This window comes from Myxocyprinus asiaticus, chromosome 12 (assembly GCF_019703515.2).
Source record: "Myxocyprinus asiaticus isolate MX2 ecotype Aquarium Trade chromosome 12, UBuf_Myxa_2, whole genome shotgun sequence".
In the NCBI taxonomy this organism is placed as follows: Eukaryota; Metazoa; Chordata; class Actinopteri; order Cypriniformes; family Catostomidae; genus Myxocyprinus; species Myxocyprinus asiaticus.
The window spans coordinates 37,255,586-37,273,515 of NC_059355.1; the positions used below are offsets into that span (position 1 = coordinate 37,255,586).

Sequence of the window (17,930 nt, forward strand, 5' to 3'; positions counted from 1 at the left end):
TGAATTTACCAAAAATTATCCTAAAATGAATTGTAACATTCTAGGAATATTATATTCACTTTGATTTAATTTTCCTAGCGGTACCTTTATATCAGGAGTATTGGATGAATTCTGTGAAGAAGGACTTACACAGGGCACAGAAGACAGGGCTTTCTGAATTAGTGACATCCATTTGTCTTTCTGGTCTGAAAACTCCTCCTCCTTCAAGCCCTACCTCTATATTGAGCCCACCAGCTCTGCAGGTCAAGTCATATGCTCTATGGCAGGAGCTTCCACAAGTGAAGAGTCTTCTAAACTCCGTCACTGCACATGAGATCCAGCTTCAGGAGGTGTGTTGTGCATGCTTCCAAATCCTGATCTTGGTCCTGATGCCATCTCGCACCACTTCTCCCTCTGCTTTTATGTTTATGTGCTAGGCCATGTTTGAGCTGATCATTTCAGAGGCCTCTTATCAGAAGAGTCTAATAGTGGCAGTGAATGTGTTCCAGTGCTCAACAGAACTTAAACAGGTCCTCTCTCGTGTACAGCATCATGTTCTGTTCTCCAACCTAAAGGAAGTCTGCAGAGTCAGTGAACGGTAATGACTGAAAACTTTAATATCAGTCCAACAGACATTATTTCGCTTTTCCTTGAACATGTGCTTTTAAGTTAATTGCAGGATGCCTTTTATTTTGATTTGCCTTGCATTCCAATTCAATTCTGTCAGATTTCTGCAGGATCTGGAGTCCCATCTTGGGCAGAAATTGGTGATGTCACAGGTTGGTGATATTGTTTTGAACCACCAGCAAGGCTTCCAACATGTCTATGTGCCGTATATCACCAACATGATGTACCAGGAGACCCTCATCACTCAGCTGCTGTTTGTTCTGTTTTGTTGCATCTGCACTTTGAACCTATCAATCCATCTAATCATGTGTTATGCAGATATTCTGATTAGCATTTTACACTCCTCCTAACCAGGCAGGAGAACAAGAAATTTGCACCAATCCTGAAGAAACTAGAGAAAGATCCACAATGCCAGAGACAGACACTCAAGTCCTTCTTGATTCTTCCCTTCCAGAGAATCACACGACTGTCACTCTTAATAGAGGTTGATCTTCTTGAGTTTAAATCCTTACCTAGTCTGTTAACCTTAAATGCCATTTTATTTTAGTGAACATGAACATATTTTATATCATCTGGATTAGAACATCATCAAGCGAACTAGAGGTGTTTCTTTCAATGTTCCTAATCTGAAGGAAGCCATGGAAGCTGTGCGTGAGGTAGGCCATGTTTTACTTCAGCAATCTTGATGCTTCTGCTTCCCAAATAATGCACAAGCAAATTAATAAGTCTGATTCTACAGATAGTGGAAGAGTGTGATAGAAATGTCCAACAAATGAAAAGGACCGAGCTGCTTGTCTGTTTGGACAAACTGGTAGATTTTGGAAAAGTAAAGGTAAAATGTATTTTTTCATAACATGCTCTTTCAATTCCCCCCTCTTGTATTTTTATGTACATTTTTATATTCATATTTTATTCTGAATCAGTCAATTCCACTGATCACCAGAGGGCGTCATTTGCTTCAAGAGGGAGCTTTGAAACAAATTCTCTTTGGCAATCACAAAGTCTCAGTCTCCCGCAAAGATGTTTATATTCACCTTTTCAATGACCTGTTGCTGCTCTCTCTTAGGAGGTATGATCTGGTAGTAGTGCTTTGTGTTCTGCCCTTATTTTACTGCAAAATAGGTAGTTTTAATGGGGGCAATCAGTCCCATTGTAAGTTATAATTGTACATTAATAGTTTGTACATTTTAAGAGCTCCTTTTACTTGCAATCTCCTAGATTTGGTGTCTAAGGTGTGACAGCTCTTATTCTCGTGTACTCCACTTTAGTGCACACAGGTTCATTGTGCAGGACCATGCTCTGTTCCCTGCTAATGTGCGTGTAGAGGAAATAAAAACTGTAATTTTGGGACTGCCCCCCGACTCCTTCCTGCTCCATCTGACCAAGAATCACAATAGATCTTCCACAACCCTGATACTGGCTGCACGCACACGGTAACTTGCACTGCACACTATAATTTATTGCCAGCATATTTCTCTCTACTGTTCAGTTTATAGGCTGCAAGAGTCAGGTTCCGGAAGTAAAATCAGATCTCCCCCCACCCCTGTAGGCAAATTGATTTTTAATGATAACTTATAAACTTTTAAAGACAGACCTACCGTGAGCTCAGAGGTTGTTAATCTGTGGTATAAGCTCCTGTTGAAGCCAACGGTCTGTGTTAGTTTAGCTCTATTTAAAAAAATAAATAAAAATGGTTTAATAGCGGACTTTACTAGTGAAGTACGCTATGTTACCCTTGGTCTTGAAGGGAAACAATCCACCAATCAAAGAATTGCGGCCAACAAAGCGCACCACACAAGCGTTGCAGCAACCGTCCACTCCCATGATGCACTGTGAATGACACAATCCAGACTCTGCCTACACTCTCAAACTACTTGTATCTAAATATTTTGCGACTAAATTATATTGATTTGATTCTATACATATAATCAATAGCTTTTCCATCATTTAATTCAATTTTGTCAATGCTTCATGAGGTTCAATGGGGTCATGTCCTCATGAAAGATGTCAAGTACAGTCTCATACCTTTTTTTGCTTTTTAAACATTGTGATTCACCTGAGCTGGTTGGTTTGGTTCATAGCTTAGAACTGTTTTATGAAGGATTTGAGAACCCCATGGGGAAAATGAGTGGGGGAAAAGAAATCTAGAACCCAGACGGCTGAAAAGGTGGGCAGGCAGTGTTGCACTCTAATGCATGAAAATTTGGGTTTGACTAGGTTTTAAAAATATTTAAATTCTTTCATGTGCGAATCAGTATCTTCCTACTAAATGATTCTTAATTTTTTTTTTTATCCTTAGGTTGGAGAAAGAGTCCTGGATCAAAGTGTTAACTTCAAAATAGGAGACTGCAGGTGTAGAATGTAAACAGATGTCATGTAAAAAGTATGTTCTTAGAAATCAATGTATAGAGCAAGGTGTGGACTTAAATTTTGACTAATTTTAACTACTTGAATATTCCAGGTTCAATACAGCTAAGCTCAATCGACAGCATGTGACAATGTTGATTACTAAATATTCCGACTTGTCCCTTTTCTTTCAAAAAAAGTAAAAATCGAGGTTACAGTGAGACACTTACAATGGAAGTGAATGGGGCCAATTTTTGGAGAGTTTAAAGGCAGAAATGTGAAGCTTTATAATTTAAAGCACTTAAATGAGTTCCTCTGTTAACTTGTGTATCATTTGAGCTGTGAAGTTGTTTAAATCGTCATTTTATGGTAGCTTTAGGGTTTGGCACATCATGGCAACAAAGTTGTAAACTTGGATATAACTTTACACAGAAAAGGTTAGCAATTTTATCACGATCATGTTAACACACATTGTTTACATCTTGTGGCTATATATTTGTAACTGTTTATATTTTTAATAATTGAGTATTTATCCATATTTTATCAATTCAATTAATATTTTGTGAGATGTTTACAGATTGGCCTCATCCACTTCTAAGTGCCTCACTGTTACCCAGATTTTCGCCTTTTTTTTTCTTTAAAGAAAAGCAGGGACATGTCAAACATTTTGTGGTAATCAACATTATGCCATAAAACTGTTGATTTAGCTTAATGTGTATTGAACCCGGAATATTCCTTTTTAATCCTTCCTGGTGAAATGCAATTCTTAAAAATAAACTTCATTCGTATCGCTTCTTGACGTGAGCTTTTATTTCAGCATAACACTAAGTATACAGAAGAGACTTTATATTGTAATTATCCATTTGCTGGGATTTATTCCCTTCTATGTTGAATGGTCTTCAATTTCTGTAGTGGATCTTGTTCTTCGATTGCAGCAACACCTGTGTTGAAATGGAAAGAAATTTAGTCTTGCATCTATTTTAGAGGGGTGGGTGAACGTTGAATTCGACACGTTTGCCTTTACCTGTAAAAGTCCTTTTAGTTGACAGGGCACTATGTGACTGGTTGTGGAGACATCAAGTCAAAATCTGAAAGGTTTCTTGCAACCCAAACACCCACTGTAAATAAACCAAGGTTTACAAGGAGATTCCTGTAACACAAAATAAGAGCTGATAAGTCAACACTGGCAAGATATTTAGAACAAGATACTTGACTGAAAAGTGCTGAAGTTTTACAAGCTGTATATGGCTTGATCAATAAAAGATCTACAAAGCTCAAATTGAAAACCTTAATGGAATTAATTCACCCAAAAATTTCAATTCTCATTTCCTCATTCCATACCAGATGTGTATGACTGACTGATTTCAGAACACAAACGAAGATTTTTAGAAGTGAGAAACATCAATATTTAAGTCCTGTAGTAAAAAAGGACTTAATATTAATTTGGTTTCTCACCCACACTTATATTGCTAATGAAGACATAGATTTAACCACTGTAGTAGTATGGATTACTTTATGCTACCTTTTGTGTCCTTTTTGGAGCTTCAAAGTGCTGGTCACCATTCACTTGCATTGTATGGACCTACAAAGCTGAGATATTTAAAAATCTTCGTCTGTGTTGTGCAGAATAAAGAAAGTCATACACCGCTGGGATGACATGAGGGAGAGTAAATGAGAGATTTTTCATTTAGGGTGACCGATTAATTCAAGAAACCTCCTAAACCAGGGACCAAACCAGCATCTTTTAAACAGTGTCAAATGAATAAAAAACAAATGATGTCTTAAGTCTTTACTGCGTACAAAACATCTCAATCCCAATTAATTACGTTTCATGTCGACGTTATCCAACATCCTCCTTGACAACGCCGAACTAAAATATTGATCAATACAAAGGCCAATTAGAGGATTACATGTGGCAGCATTAATTAGGTATACATACGATCCATTGATTTGTCCTTTACTAGCTAGTTTATTTAATGCAAATGATCCTCAACTATGCAGTTTTTTTTTTGTCGCTTACAAGCTTTTATCATGTAAAATGTTAACAAACCTTCTAAAGTCATTCCTGTCCGTCGCAAATCGACAAGCAGAGCCAATCCATCCCATGACACCACCCGATTGCTCTTCAGCTTTCTTTCCGCTCATTTTATTTGATAAATTTAAGGATTTTCAACCAGAGGGTCTTTGACGTGCGTTCAATGGACTCATAAATTTCTACGGCATACCACGAGGGTTACAGTTTTGCCCTACGGTTCCTTAGATGGGACAAACCGTATGAAGCGATTGGCGGTTTCTTCTTATGAGGACTGAATTTTAAAAACGCCGTACGGTTTGTCCCTCACCGGTTTACAGATTTTCAGCACAGTTGCGCAACGCAGCGTCTACAATTTCTTTACATTACAAATGTCTGCGACCAGATACCGTCGATTTCTAAAGTTATGCGAGGAATGGCCGAGGGACGAATCCAAGAAAGGTCGAGATTTAGGAACGTTTTTACGTCAAAGAGTGGCTGGTGCTTTCCGGGAAGGCGAAAACACACAGGTGCATTTTTAATAAAGGACTTTATTTATCTTTTTTACCGCAGCTTGTGAGACAAAGTCAAATGTCATCTTTCGTGTTGTGCGCCGTGGTATTCACATTTTCATTACACAATCAGTAAATACGTTTGGTGTTGTAAGCATTTGAATATATTAAAGTTTTTACGACAAAGTGTCCTTGAAGGTTTATTTGCTCTTGCATGTGGGTAGAGCCTTGTGTGTGTGCGCGCGCGTGTGTGCAAATGATTCGATTTAGGTGTATCTTGAACTTGTGCATCTTTTCTCTTCTACCAACGTATACTTTGTTACGCCCTAATTTTTAATGTGTCATTGAAGGTTTCAGACCCTGAGAAATGTGATCAGATGTATGAAAGTTTGGCCCGCATCAACAGTAATGTGTACAAAGACAAGGTGAGTCTAAATTGAAGTCATTTTCTAAATGCTTCTTGGTCCAAATTTTAAAAGAAAATTGAGATAGCAATTTGACTTTTAAACGAGGTAGAAACTGGGCATCTTAAAGGGATAATTCACCCAAAAATGAAAATTCTCTCAATTTACTCACACTCATACTGTCCCAGATGTGTATGACTGACTTCCTTCTGCAAAACACAAATTGAGATTTTTTTAGAAGAATATTTCAGCTCTGTAAGTCCATACAGTGCAAATGAATGGTGACCAAAACGTTGAAGCCCCAGAAAGCAAAAAGGCAGGCAGTATAAATGTAATCCATAAAACTCCAGTGGTTTAATCCAAGCCAGTTTCCTTGACGATCATGATTTCAAGCCTGATACACTTCTTAGACCCCTGCACATGCATCAAGTGAAAGTGAAATCGAGCTTGAAATCATGATTTTGCCTTGAGACTGCAATAGCAAGATGTACAGTGAAAAAGTTACATTTTGGTCTGTTCTCATGCCAAACTGATTGGATTGCTTCTGAAGACATTTATTAAACCATTATTAATCCACCATGGATGACTTTTATGCTGCCTTAATGTTCTTTTTGAGCGTCACAGTTTTGGTCACCATTCACTTGCATTATATGGACCTACAAAGCTTATTTTTATTATTACTTAGAGTGCATTGAGTGCTTGAGTGCATTGTTTGGAAGGTTTTCACATAATTTGGATAATTATATTTCTATTTCCATAATGTAGGTATTTTGCCCTGAACTCTGAAAGAGAAACATATCTTGCATAGAGAAGACTCACCAAATGAGCATACAGTACTATAAAGTATAATAACATTATTTTTCAGCTGTCCTAAAACCTGTCCACCCATTTTATTACAGTGACTGAATAATAGAATGTCTTTCATTTAGTTGAGTTTTTTTTACCTGAGTATGCAAGCAATTGTCTTTTTCTCTTGTTTTCAGTTTCCTCGAGCAAAAGATACAAGTTTTACAGGTGTAACAGTGGAAGAGTGTAGAATGCTATTAGCAACAGGTGAGAATTTCTTTAGTATTTATTGCCAAACATTTTGACAACACCACTGATAGGTGAAGTGAATAAAATTTGTTCTCATTACAATGGCACCTTTCAAGGGGTGGGATATATTAGGCGGAAAGTCAACAGTCAGTTCTTGAATTTCATGTGTTGGAAGCAGGAAAAATGGGCAAGCGTAAGGATCAGAGCGACTTTGACCATTGCCAAATTGTGATTGCTAGATGACTGGGTCAGAGCATCTCCAAAATGGCAGGTCTTGTGGGGTGTTCCCAGTATGCAGTGGTTAGTACCTACCAAAAGTGGTCTAAGGAAGGACAACCGGTGAACCGGCGACAGGGTCATGGGTGCCCAAGGCTCATTGATGCGCGTGGGGAGCGAAGGCTAGCCTGTCTGGTCTGATCCCACAGAAGAGCTATTGTAGCAGAAATTGCTGAAAAACATAATGCTGGCCATGATAGAATGGTGTCAGAACACAAAATGCATCAGAGCTTGCTGCGTAGCCGCAGACCAGTCAGAGTGCCCATGCTGACCCCTGTCCACTGCCGAAAGTGCCTACAATGGGCACGGTTGCATCAGAACTGGACCATGGAGCAATGGAAGAAAGCGGCCTTGTCTGATGAATCACGTTTTCTTTTAGATCATGTGGACGGCTGGGTGCATGTGCGTTGTTTACCTGGGGAAGAGATGACAGCAGGATGCACTATGGGAAGAAGGCATGCCGGCGGAGGCAATGTGATGCTCTGGGCAATGTTCTGCTGGGAAACCTTGGGTCCTGGCATTCATGTGGATGTTACTTTGACATGTACCACCTACCTATAGATTGTTGCAGACCACGTACACCCCTTCATGGCAACTGTATTACTTGATGGCAGTGGCCTCTTTCAGCAGGATAATGCTCCCTGCCACACTGTAAAAATTGTTCAGGAATGGTTTGAGGAACATGACAAAAAGTTCAAGGTGTTGACTTGGCCTCTAAATTCCCCAGATCTCTATCCGATTGAGCATCTATGGGATGTGCTGGACCAACAAGTCCGATCCATGGAGGCCCCACCTCACAACTTACAGGACTTAAAGGATCTGCTGCTAACGTCTTGGTGCCAGATACCACAGGACACCTTCAGAGGTCTTGTGGAGTCCATGCCTCAATGGGTCAGAGCTGTTTTGCCGGAACGAGGGGTACCTACACGATATTAGGCAGGTGGTTTTAATGTTGTGGCTGATCGGTGTATTTTATTGGTCAATACAGATTTAGTCATGTTACTTATTAATTGTCATATAGAATCATGCCTAACTTGATAATATAATCTAGTGAGCTGTTCAAAGAGAAAATGAAGCATTCAAATGTTTTAAATGGAAGAGTAAATCTTTAACTTTTTATTATTGTGCTATATTGTGGATTACTCTGATCAACTTTACTTTTCATGCCAAAGGGATGGGTTATCAGCTCTCATTTATTAAGCACAGGTCTAAGCAGTTTGATTAGTTCTCTGTATTACTGACTAGTTTTCTTTTTTTTTTTTTTTTTTTTTTGCAGGGAACATGCAACAAATGGATGAGGAGAAGAAGGGGTTGTGGAAGACATTAATGGAGCGATTCTCCTCCAAACCTGAAGATGGCCCCCCTGAAAAATAATCATCATACTGTACAGACCTTATTTATTCCCCTTTGCACATTTTCAAATAAAACGATTTAGATGTTTATGTAAATCTTCACTTCTAACAGCTACATTAGATCTCATCAATGGCTCATAATGGTTTGACACAGAAATGTTTTGAAAAAGTAAAACTGGTGTTTGGAAATAAGACCACTCAGAAGACACCATATAATATCCACCATCCAGGAATGTTTCTTTCCAAAGTGCCAGAGCAGCAATTTATTTTTCCCACAAAATATTCTAATAGCTACTTAGTTATGATCCTACAAGACAGTTTCCACAATTGTGTACTTAAATTATAATTTTTGCTCACAAGTATGTTTTTCATGCCCTGCATTTTATAATAATTGAGAATATATTTTTATCTAAGAGTGAATCTGCTGTTTTGCGTGGTAAAAGACTCAAAAATCTCTAAAAAATTCAGTTTTGGGATATCATTTTTTTTTTTGTAAAAAACACATTTCCTTTGAAGTATATATTTATTCCTATTCATTTACATAAGTTAAGTGCCTATTATCATATTAGCATGATGAATGGATGATCGGTCAGCCATGAAAAATGAGTATGGCAGTTAAATTTGTACTACTGTATCCTTGAGAAAGGCAATTAAGTTTGGTTAGGGGTTTACATAAATTGAAATTAGCATTTTATTAGAAGTGTCTGATAAATACATTTAACTAAAGTATTGAAAATGCCAGCTTATCTCTGCTCTAGGATATAAAGATTTTACTTTGTAGGACATTTGTTATTGTTTAGGTTAAAAAGAAATGCTTTGAAGTTCATTCATTAGTTAAAAGAAAACTGCATAGAACAGTTGAAAAAAAAAAAAATATATATATATATATATATATATATATTTTGAACTGTGCCCACTGGATTTCACTGGCAGTTATTGATAATATGGTACACACCATGTTGTAAAATGTGTTCACAAAAGATAGATGATAAAACACTACACTGCCTGACCACCACCCTTGCACAGTCACAAAAAGTCATGTGTACACAATTCAAGTCAATAGAGCTTGTTGTTTGGAATAAAATACAATCGTACAATGATTTAACTATACACTTATCAGCCACAACACCACTGATAGGTAAAGTGAATAACATTTGTTCTCATTACAATGGCACCTGTCAAGGAGTGTGATATATTAGGCAGCAAGTGAACAGTCAGTTCTTCAATTTCATGTGTTGGAAGCAGGACAAATGGGCAAGCATAAGGATCTGAGTGACTTTGACAAGGGCCAAATTGTGATGGCTAGACGACTAGGTTAGCGCATCTCCAAAAACAGCATTTTTTTTGTGGGGTGCACGTCTTGTGGGGTGTTCCTGGTATGCAGTGGTTAGTACCTACCAAAAGTGGTCCAACGAAGGACAATCGGTGAACTGGCGACAGGGTCATTGGCACCCAAGGCTCGATGTGTGTGGGGAGTGAAGGCTAGCCCATTTGGTCCGATCCCACAGAAGAGCTACAGTAGAACAAATTGCTGAAAAACTTAATGCTGGCCATGATAGAAAGGTGTCAGAACACAGTGCATTGGAGCTTGCTGCTTAGCCGCAGACCGGTCAGAGTGCCCATGCTGACCCCTGTCCACCACTGTAAGCGCCTACAGTGGGCACGGGAGCGTCATAACTGGACCATGGAGCAATGGAAGAAGGTGGCCTGGTCTGATGAATCATGTTTTCTTTTAGATCATGTGGAGGGCAGGGTGCGTGTGTCGTTTATCTGGGAAAGAGATGGCTGCACTATGGGAAGAAGGCAGGCTGGCGGAGTCAGTGTGATGCTCTGGGCAATGTTCTGCTGGGAAACCTTGGGTCCTGGCATTCATGTGGATGTTACTTTGACATGTACCACCTACCTAAAGATTGTTGTAGACCACGTACACCCCTTCATGGCAACGGTATTCCCTGATGGCAGTGGCCTCTTTCAGCAGGATAATGCACCCTGCCACACTGCAAAAATTGTTCAGGAATGGTTAGAGGAACATGACAGACTTCAGGGTGTTGACTTGGCCTCTAAATTCCCCAGATTTCAATCCGATTGAGCATCTATGGGATGTGCTGGACCAACAAGTCTGGTCCACGGAGGCCCCACCTCGCAACTTACAGGACTTAAAGGATCTGCTGCTAACGTCTTGATGACAGATACCACAGGACACCTTCAGAGGTCTTGTGGAGTCCATGACTTGATGGGTCAGAGCTGTTTTGGTGGCACAAGGGGGACCTACATGATATTAGGAAGGTGGTTTTAATGTTGTGTCTGATCGGTGTATATCCTTTCAAAAAAGAAGTGAGTCATGAAAATATTTTATTTGTATAAAAATAGGCAAGGAAGCAAGCAAACAATACTTTTTCAGTTATTAATTAGAGACATTCGGAGTTTGAAAGCTTGTAAACAAAATACAGCTATCTTGAGAGTCATTTGTGTAAAATGTGAAGAGTGAAGAGATGGAATGTGTTCTTTTACTCAAGTTCAAGAGTCATTTAATTGATTATTATCTGAAAATTAACTAAAGATTTCTTTAATTCTTCATTATATTACTAATCAGTAACTGCAAAATGGCAAAGTGTGAAATCATGATTGCATTTTTTCATAGTGGATTAAAGAAAAACAAGTCCGTTGTGTTAGTTAGAATGGTGTTTGTTTTTATTGGCCTCTTTAGTCTTTTTTTGGATCTGGATTGTCTCTCCAGATGCAGTAGTTGAGGCTGGTAGCAAGGCAGAGCCAGGCCATATATGGCGCCATGAGCAGAGTTGCAGTGCGGCTGATGGGATACCAAGTCACCATGGTGGCTGCGACTGTGCCAGTGAGCATCACTATCTCTATCATTGCCTAAATAGAAAAGAAGAGCACCACTATATTTAATCAAGCATATCCATGTTTAAAATAGTACAATCTTTTGCATGTGATCAGGTTGTCTCCCCAGTTTGGAATGCCCAATTCCCAATGCACTCTAAGTCCTCGTGGTGGCGTAGTGACTCGCCTCGATCCGGGTGGTGGAGGACGATCTCAGTTGCCTCCGCTTCTGAGATGTCAATCTGCGCATCTTATCACGTGGCTTGTTGAGCGCGTTACCGCAGAGACGGAGCGCATGTGGAGGCCCACGCTATTCTCCACGGCATCCACGCACAACCCACCAGGCGCACCACCGAGAGCGAGAACCACACATTATAGTGACCACAAGGAGGTTACCCCATGTGACTCTACCACCCCTAGCAACCGGGCCAATTTGGTTCCTTAGGAGACCGGGCTGGAGTCACTCAGCACGCCCTGGATTCAAACTCGTGACTCCAGGGGTGGTAGTCAGCGTCAATACTCGCCCCCTAGGTTTTTGCCATTTTTAAATATCTATACATAAGAGATATGGAGTTTGAGACATAAATACTATTTGAGTAACAATAATGAGTAAAAATATTTTATGGTACTAATGCTTTAATTATGCATTTTTTATTTCACACTCTGGATAAACAGGTTATTTGAAAACTGTCCCAACCCTGCCACAATATTAAAAAGGTTCAGTCAAGTGTCTCTTCACAAAAATCTCTGATATGATCTCAGTATTGGAAGCAATGAGACTTCCTGGTTTACCTGTAATGCAACACTGTTTCACTATATTTTCTAACTAAAATAACAGTTATTTTTGAACTCCTGATTTCCCTCAAGTCCTGTTGGATGTTCATAATGTTACTAAATGAAAGGTGTTTTGTTTTAAGCATTTATTGCAACATTAGTCTAAATTAAATCATTATTACAGGTGACAGTGAAACATGTCTTCTCACCAGTTTAATGTTGTGTGCTCCAAAGAAGATGGGGGTCCATGCCCAGTTAAGTGCCAGCTGCAAACCATAGAGTCCCAGTGGCACCAGTGCATCCTGTGTGAAGCCTCCAAGCTCTTTCCACACAAGGTATGAACCATATCTTTAAAAAAAAAAAAAAAGAGAGCATATACACAGTGTAGATTTTTTTCTTTAGTTACTTAATAACTTGAACTGAACTTGAACATGATATTGAAGGAAACTGAATTAGTTTCCTTCAAAGTCCCTCTACATGTATAACTGTAAATGTTGCCAAATGTACATCTATGCAACCCTAAAATCTAGTCAGATTCAGATTTAAATAAATGACCCCTGTTTCTACATACCCCATGCCAGTGTAGAGAGTGGTCCACACCACTGGAAAAGCAGCATTAGGTGGCCTCCATGAAGGTTTGTTGAGTGTAGTGTACCAAGTCTTCACCTCCTTCCTTGTTATAAGACCTCCAAATATCCCACCAATGTGAGGCAGGGCAGTCAAACTCAGCATGGGAATCCACATCCTTTTAGTGCAAACTGGCAAATGAAATTTTATTAGCAAATGTTTATGAATGACATTGTTTTTCAGTAATTGCTCTAAACCCTCCAAGTCTGCAAATTCAGAGTATGTTTGCTTATCTCCAAAGCAAGAGACAAGGAGGGCAACAGTAGCTTAGGGCTCATTTGCTGTAAAATAATTAAGACCACAGCCTTCTCTCATAAAACAATCATAAATCATAGACTGATGAAAAATCTCTCCAATATGGGTGTTTCTTTAACTTAAGGCAATTCCATGTCCCAGGTGTTGATTTTTGTTAAAACTAACATGCAGAACTTTTTTCTTTTTGTTATATGAACTTTTACCATGCCCATTTAATTTTTCAAATACCTTTATTGTACGATTTTATTGTTTTAGCCATGTCCAAGACCCATACTTTCAATATTTGACTATGAAAATCCATTATAAAAATACAAATTACATTCTTAAAACCATGTTAAAGTGTGAAATAAACAAACCATTTGCATTTTCATCATTTCCAATCAGATTTGTACATTTTATTTAAAAAAACGTTAACTTAATTTCCATCACAGAATTCCATTAAACACAATACAAAATCTGAGATGTGGTGGAAACCACACTGTGAATTTTCTTCATGACTTCCAGAAAAAACAAAATACGAATAAGAACGTATCTGGCACTCAAAAAAATATTTTAGCTTATTTTTAATATTTGCACATTTCAATTTCATAACAAAATTCCATAATACTGAATTGTGTAATAATGTTTAACAAATTTAAATTGATAAAACTTTAAATATTTACTTTTTATTTTATTAGTACTCAGTACAACTTGAGTTTTGTTAAGAAATTGAAATTGGTAAATCTTAAAATTATTCGAGTGTGTAAATCTCCTGCGGTGCATGAACATTTGGACATTGTTAGTAGTCAAATAATTAGCATTCGCATTGCTCTTCTTCGTGTTCTTTAAGTACCAATACGACAGTGGTGTTAGACGATGTACTTCCATCTATCGATGTGGATCAGCACGATTGTCTCTGTAGCCTTTTCCAAGCTCAGGACATTTTTTTCCCCCTCCCCTTTTCTCCCCAATTCCTAATGTGCTCTAGGTCCTTGTGGTGGTGTAGTGACTCGCCTCAATCTGGGTGGCAGAGGACGAATCTCAGTTGCCTCCGCGTCTGAGACCGGCAATCCACGCATCTTATCACGTGGCTCATTGAGCGCGTTACCACGGAGACCTAGCGTGTGTGGAGGCTTCATGCTATTCACCGTGGCATCCACGCACAACTCACCACGCGCCCCACCGAGAGCAAGAACCACATTATGGCGACCACGAGGAGGTTAACCCAATGTAACTCTACCCACCCTAGCAACCAGGCCAACTGGTTGCTTAGGAAGCCTGACTGGAGTCACACAACAGCCCTGGATTCGAACTTGCGACTCCAGGTGTGGTTGTCAGCGTCCTTACTTGCTGAGCTACCCAGGCCCCCCCGACTACACGCGTAATTTTAAAAAGTTCGAGGGAAACTTGTATGAGTTCTGTAAATTCCGCTGATACTATTTTACAGAGTGGTCTGAAAAATTACAGACAATTAATAATGTCTTACCTGTCCAACAAAAAAGAAGCAACATGGGCATCACTACTTTCCACCTCATGTATGCTGTACCGATATTTACACTAGTTTTTTGCCTTCTTTCTGCTTCTTGCTTTGGACCTTTTTCGCTTCTTCGGCAGTACAGCTACTGAATCTCCTGTTGACTCTGCTTCTAAAGCATGATAATAAGTATGTTTCATTGTATTCTTTTTGCTCTTCGCATCACCAAACAACACTGCGCTAAGCATAGCCAAGCGTATCTACATAGGCGGCAGCCAATGAGTGTGAGGATTTTCTTCTTCGACGTTTAGTTAAACACAGAGGACCATGTCATTTCAACATGCGAAACACATTGAAGGGGTGACCCGCACCATGTAAAATAAAAACACTTTTTATAGAAAACTATTTTGAGTACAGTCTTTATCTCATGTGAGTGTACACCATTCAGATCACTCTTCACAAAAACACAATTCATTTGTTATAGTGTAAAACTTTTTTAATTAGCCCTAAATTACTGAATGCACCTTTAACCAGACTCTACTAGAATTCCATAGTGCCAGGTTTAAAAAACACTCATAAAAATACATTAGTAGCAAGAAATTAATTCATGTATTTTTTACTTGCTATGTTACTCTGTTAGCTGGCAATGACAAATTAAACGTTTCAATATTTCACATTAACTTGAATGAACAAACTTCCCATGAATTTAACAAGAGTTCAGCATGACTCGAGAGAGAATCAAACGTGAGGGAGGTTTGGTTCAGTGCCCGACCCGTCAAGATTGTTAGCCTTTGGGAGTTCGCTCATGTCTCTTAAAGTAAAACGTTATTATTTTTCATAGTGACGATTGTGATTAGCACAAAACAAAAAACACACAAAGACGGCATTGCTCTCGTTAATGTAGTGTTACAGCATTATCGCCCCATGAACGGCTGCTTTTCTACTAAATGTTTGTCACGCGCTACAAATTGTGGAATTTGTCGGCAAAATACTACTAATCAGAGCTGGAAGAAAACAGAGGAGTTTGAAGTAAATAACAGCACTCTTTTCTTTACCTGAATCGACAGATCGAAGCGCTCCTTAATGTTGAGCGAATAGAGAGAAGTCTCGATGTCCTTCTGTGACCCGAGTGCTCTTGAAATCATGATATAACTTCGTATAACAGTCAGTGGGCGTGCGTGAAGAACGAGGCTGGTCAAGTGTAGAAAAAAAAGAAGAGTAGGTTGTTTGTGCGTAGAAACGAAATGTTGGCCACTAGAGAGGCATGTAAACATCTGCCAATTCTTAGTGTTATTAGGCAAGCTGTTGTGAAACGATCACTTCGCATAATGCATGAAAGGTCTTTGAAAAGTCAAAAAATACTTTTTATAGATGTGTTTTTTTTTTCCTTTTTTTCTTTTCTTCTTCCTCTGGCTTTTGGTTTTTATTTTACTATTATTATATTTATGATATATGTCTTCCTTTTTTTTTCTGTACTTGTTGACACAATTTCATGTAAGTAGTTTGGCATGAATAATAAAAAAAAATAAATAAATACAAAAAATAATAATGCATGAAAGATGCGTTCAAGAAGATCAACGCGGCGCTGCTGGGGTTCAGATGTCAGTTTATATTTAGCTCCTGATTTGCTATTGCATGGCTGAACTCTATTATGAGTTCTGTCTTTGATCCAGAATTTTTGGTGGCCCATACACATTCATACAAACACTGAGCAAATTATGAAAAAATAAATTAATATTGATTGCGTTTCAGTCACCATCCTATTACCACAAAATGTTTTTAAAATTGAGAAAAAGAGCTATTTTTTTATTTTATTTTATTTTATTTTTTGGGAGTTATGATTAAACTGCATTATGTAATTCTAAGGCCCTGCCATGACCCAAAATCACTTCATGGTATCTGTACCCCCTAACAATCATCAGTCATCAGTATGAGAACAATTAAAATAAAATAAAAATATTAAAAAAGCTTTTCTGAAATTCATGACTTATCTTGTGAATATTTTACATGAGAGCTGAGGGCATGCTTCCAGAATTCTGTCTTAGCTCAGAATAAAATTAAACTTACCACCAGATGGAGGTAGAAAGGTTTTTCATTGTAATTCTGACAGTGCCTGTGTAAATATAGCACTTTGATAAGAAAGTTTGATAAGTTATTTTGATGAATACAGCTTATTATAAGGTGACTCTCTAATGATGACATTAAGATGACATGAACACTATAACTCCCTAATTTTTTTATTATTATTATTATTATTTATTATTATTTTAAACAAAATTTTACTCTCTGGTAGACACTGATAAAGACATTGTATATAGTGGTACACTGATATTGAATCTAAAAAAGACAAGAATTTACATTCAATATTTACAAGATTCAATTCATAATTATATCAGCCTCAGCCTTATAAATCATATGAGTTTAAAAATTATACTTAGCTGCACACAGTGTGAATTGTAATAATAAAGTCAACCACCAAACCATCTGAGTTTGTGCATGTTATTATTACTATATATTTGCTTAAAATGTATTACTTTTAACATATGCATACACAAAAATGCTGTGACTATCATGATTCTTTTCCATCATTTTGACACTTCCCACATGGTAAAAAAGAGCTTAATGTGGTAACATATAAATTAACTGGTTTTATTCAAGTCAAAAATATTATTCAACAGACAATTCTCCATTCCCTCAGAAGCCACTGTCTTAAAAGCCATTATGCTTTTATGGATATCATGACATTGCATTGGCTTGGGAATATTGAACCTCTGTTAGTCAACACCATTCACCGCTGCATCCACAGATGCAAGTTAAGGCTTTTCTTTGCAAAGCAGAAGCCATACATCAACACTGTCTAGAAGTGCCACCGATTTCTCTGGGCTTGGTCTCATTTGAGATGGAAAATAGAACAGTGGAATCATGTTCTGTAGTCTGATGAGTCCACATTTTAAATAGTTTTTGGAAAAAAACAAACAGCTCTAGTGTTCTCCGGGCCAAAAAGGAAAAGGACCATTCAAGCTGTTATCAGCGTCAGATCCAAAAGCCAGTGTCTGTAATGTATGGGGGTGTGTCAGTGCCCATGGCATGGGTAATCTATGAGAGCATCATTAATGCAGAAAGATAAGTACAAATTTTGAAGCAACATATGCTGCCATCATGACGTTGTCTTTTCCAGGGATGTCCCTGCATTTTCCAGCCAGAAAACAGCAAATCACATATTGCCCGGATTATAAGTGCATGGCTACGTAAGCAGAGAGTGTGGGTGCTAGATTGGCCTGCCTGCAGTCCTGAACTATCTCCAAATGAGAATGGCGTGGAGCACTATGAAGCTCAAAATTCAATAACAAAGGCCCCATACAATTGCACATTTGAAGACCTGCATAATGGATGAATGGGGGGAAATTCTGCTTGCTAACTTAACAAACTTGTGTCTTC

At 38.4% G+C, this 17,930-nt stretch overlaps 2 protein-coding genes across 2 annotated transcripts; one reads left to right on the forward strand and one right to left on the reverse strand.

Moving 5' to 3' along the window:
* The first annotated feature begins 5,283 nt into the window (after positions 1 to 5,283).
* LOC127449317 (ubiquinol-cytochrome-c reductase complex assembly factor 2) lies at positions 5,284 to 9,009 on the forward strand. Its single transcript, XM_051712667.1, has 4 exons — positions 5,284 to 5,493; positions 5,826 to 5,900; positions 6,863 to 6,932; positions 8,467 to 9,009. Exons 1-4 carry the CDS (start codon positions 5,356 to 5,358, stop codon positions 8,562 to 8,564), a joined length of 381 nt encoding a protein of 126 aa, XP_051568627.1. The 5' UTR covers positions 5,284 to 5,355; the 3' UTR covers positions 8,565 to 9,009.
* A 1,872-nt stretch (positions 9,010 to 10,881) lies between these two features.
* Positions 10,882 to 15,705, reverse strand: LOC127449316 (translocator protein-like). Its single transcript, XM_051712666.1, has 4 exons — positions 15,548 to 15,705; positions 12,729 to 12,915; positions 12,367 to 12,505; positions 10,882 to 11,419 (listed from the first exon to the last, which is right to left on the reverse strand). The coding sequence occupies exons 2-4, from the start codon at positions 12,899 to 12,901 to the stop codon at positions 11,246 to 11,248; spliced, it is 486 nt and encodes a 161-aa protein (XP_051568626.1). The 5' UTR covers positions 12,902 to 12,915; positions 15,548 to 15,705; the 3' UTR covers positions 10,882 to 11,245.
* Positions 15,706 to 17,930: the final 2,225 nt, after the last annotated feature.

Excerpts from the sequence above, each read along its gene's own strand:
- LOC127449317 (XM_051712667.1), top strand. The coding sequence starts at position 5,356 with ATGTCTGCGACCAGATACCGTCGATTTCTAAAGTTATGCGAGGAATGG. Across the intron at positions 5,901-6,862 it reads GTAATGTGTACAAAGACAAG|TTTCCTCGAGCAAAAGATAC; the intron begins GTGAGTCTAAAT and ends TCTTGTTTTCAG. Across the intron at positions 6,933-8,466 it reads TAGAATGCTATTAGCAACAG|GGAACATGCAACAAATGGAT; the intron begins GTGAGAATTTCT and ends TTTTTTTTGCAG.
- LOC127449316 (XM_051712666.1), bottom strand. The coding sequence starts at position 12,901 with ATGTGGATTCCCATGCTGAGTTTGACTGCCCTGCCTCACATTGGTGGG. Across the intron at positions 12,506-12,728 it reads ACTCTCTACACTGGCATGGG|ATATGGTTCATACCTTGTGT; the intron begins GTATGTAGAAAC and ends TTTTTTTTAAAG. Across the intron at positions 11,420-12,366 it reads GAGCACACAACATTAAACTG|GCAATGATAGAGATAGTGAT; the intron begins GTGAGAAGACAT and ends TTTTCTATTTAG.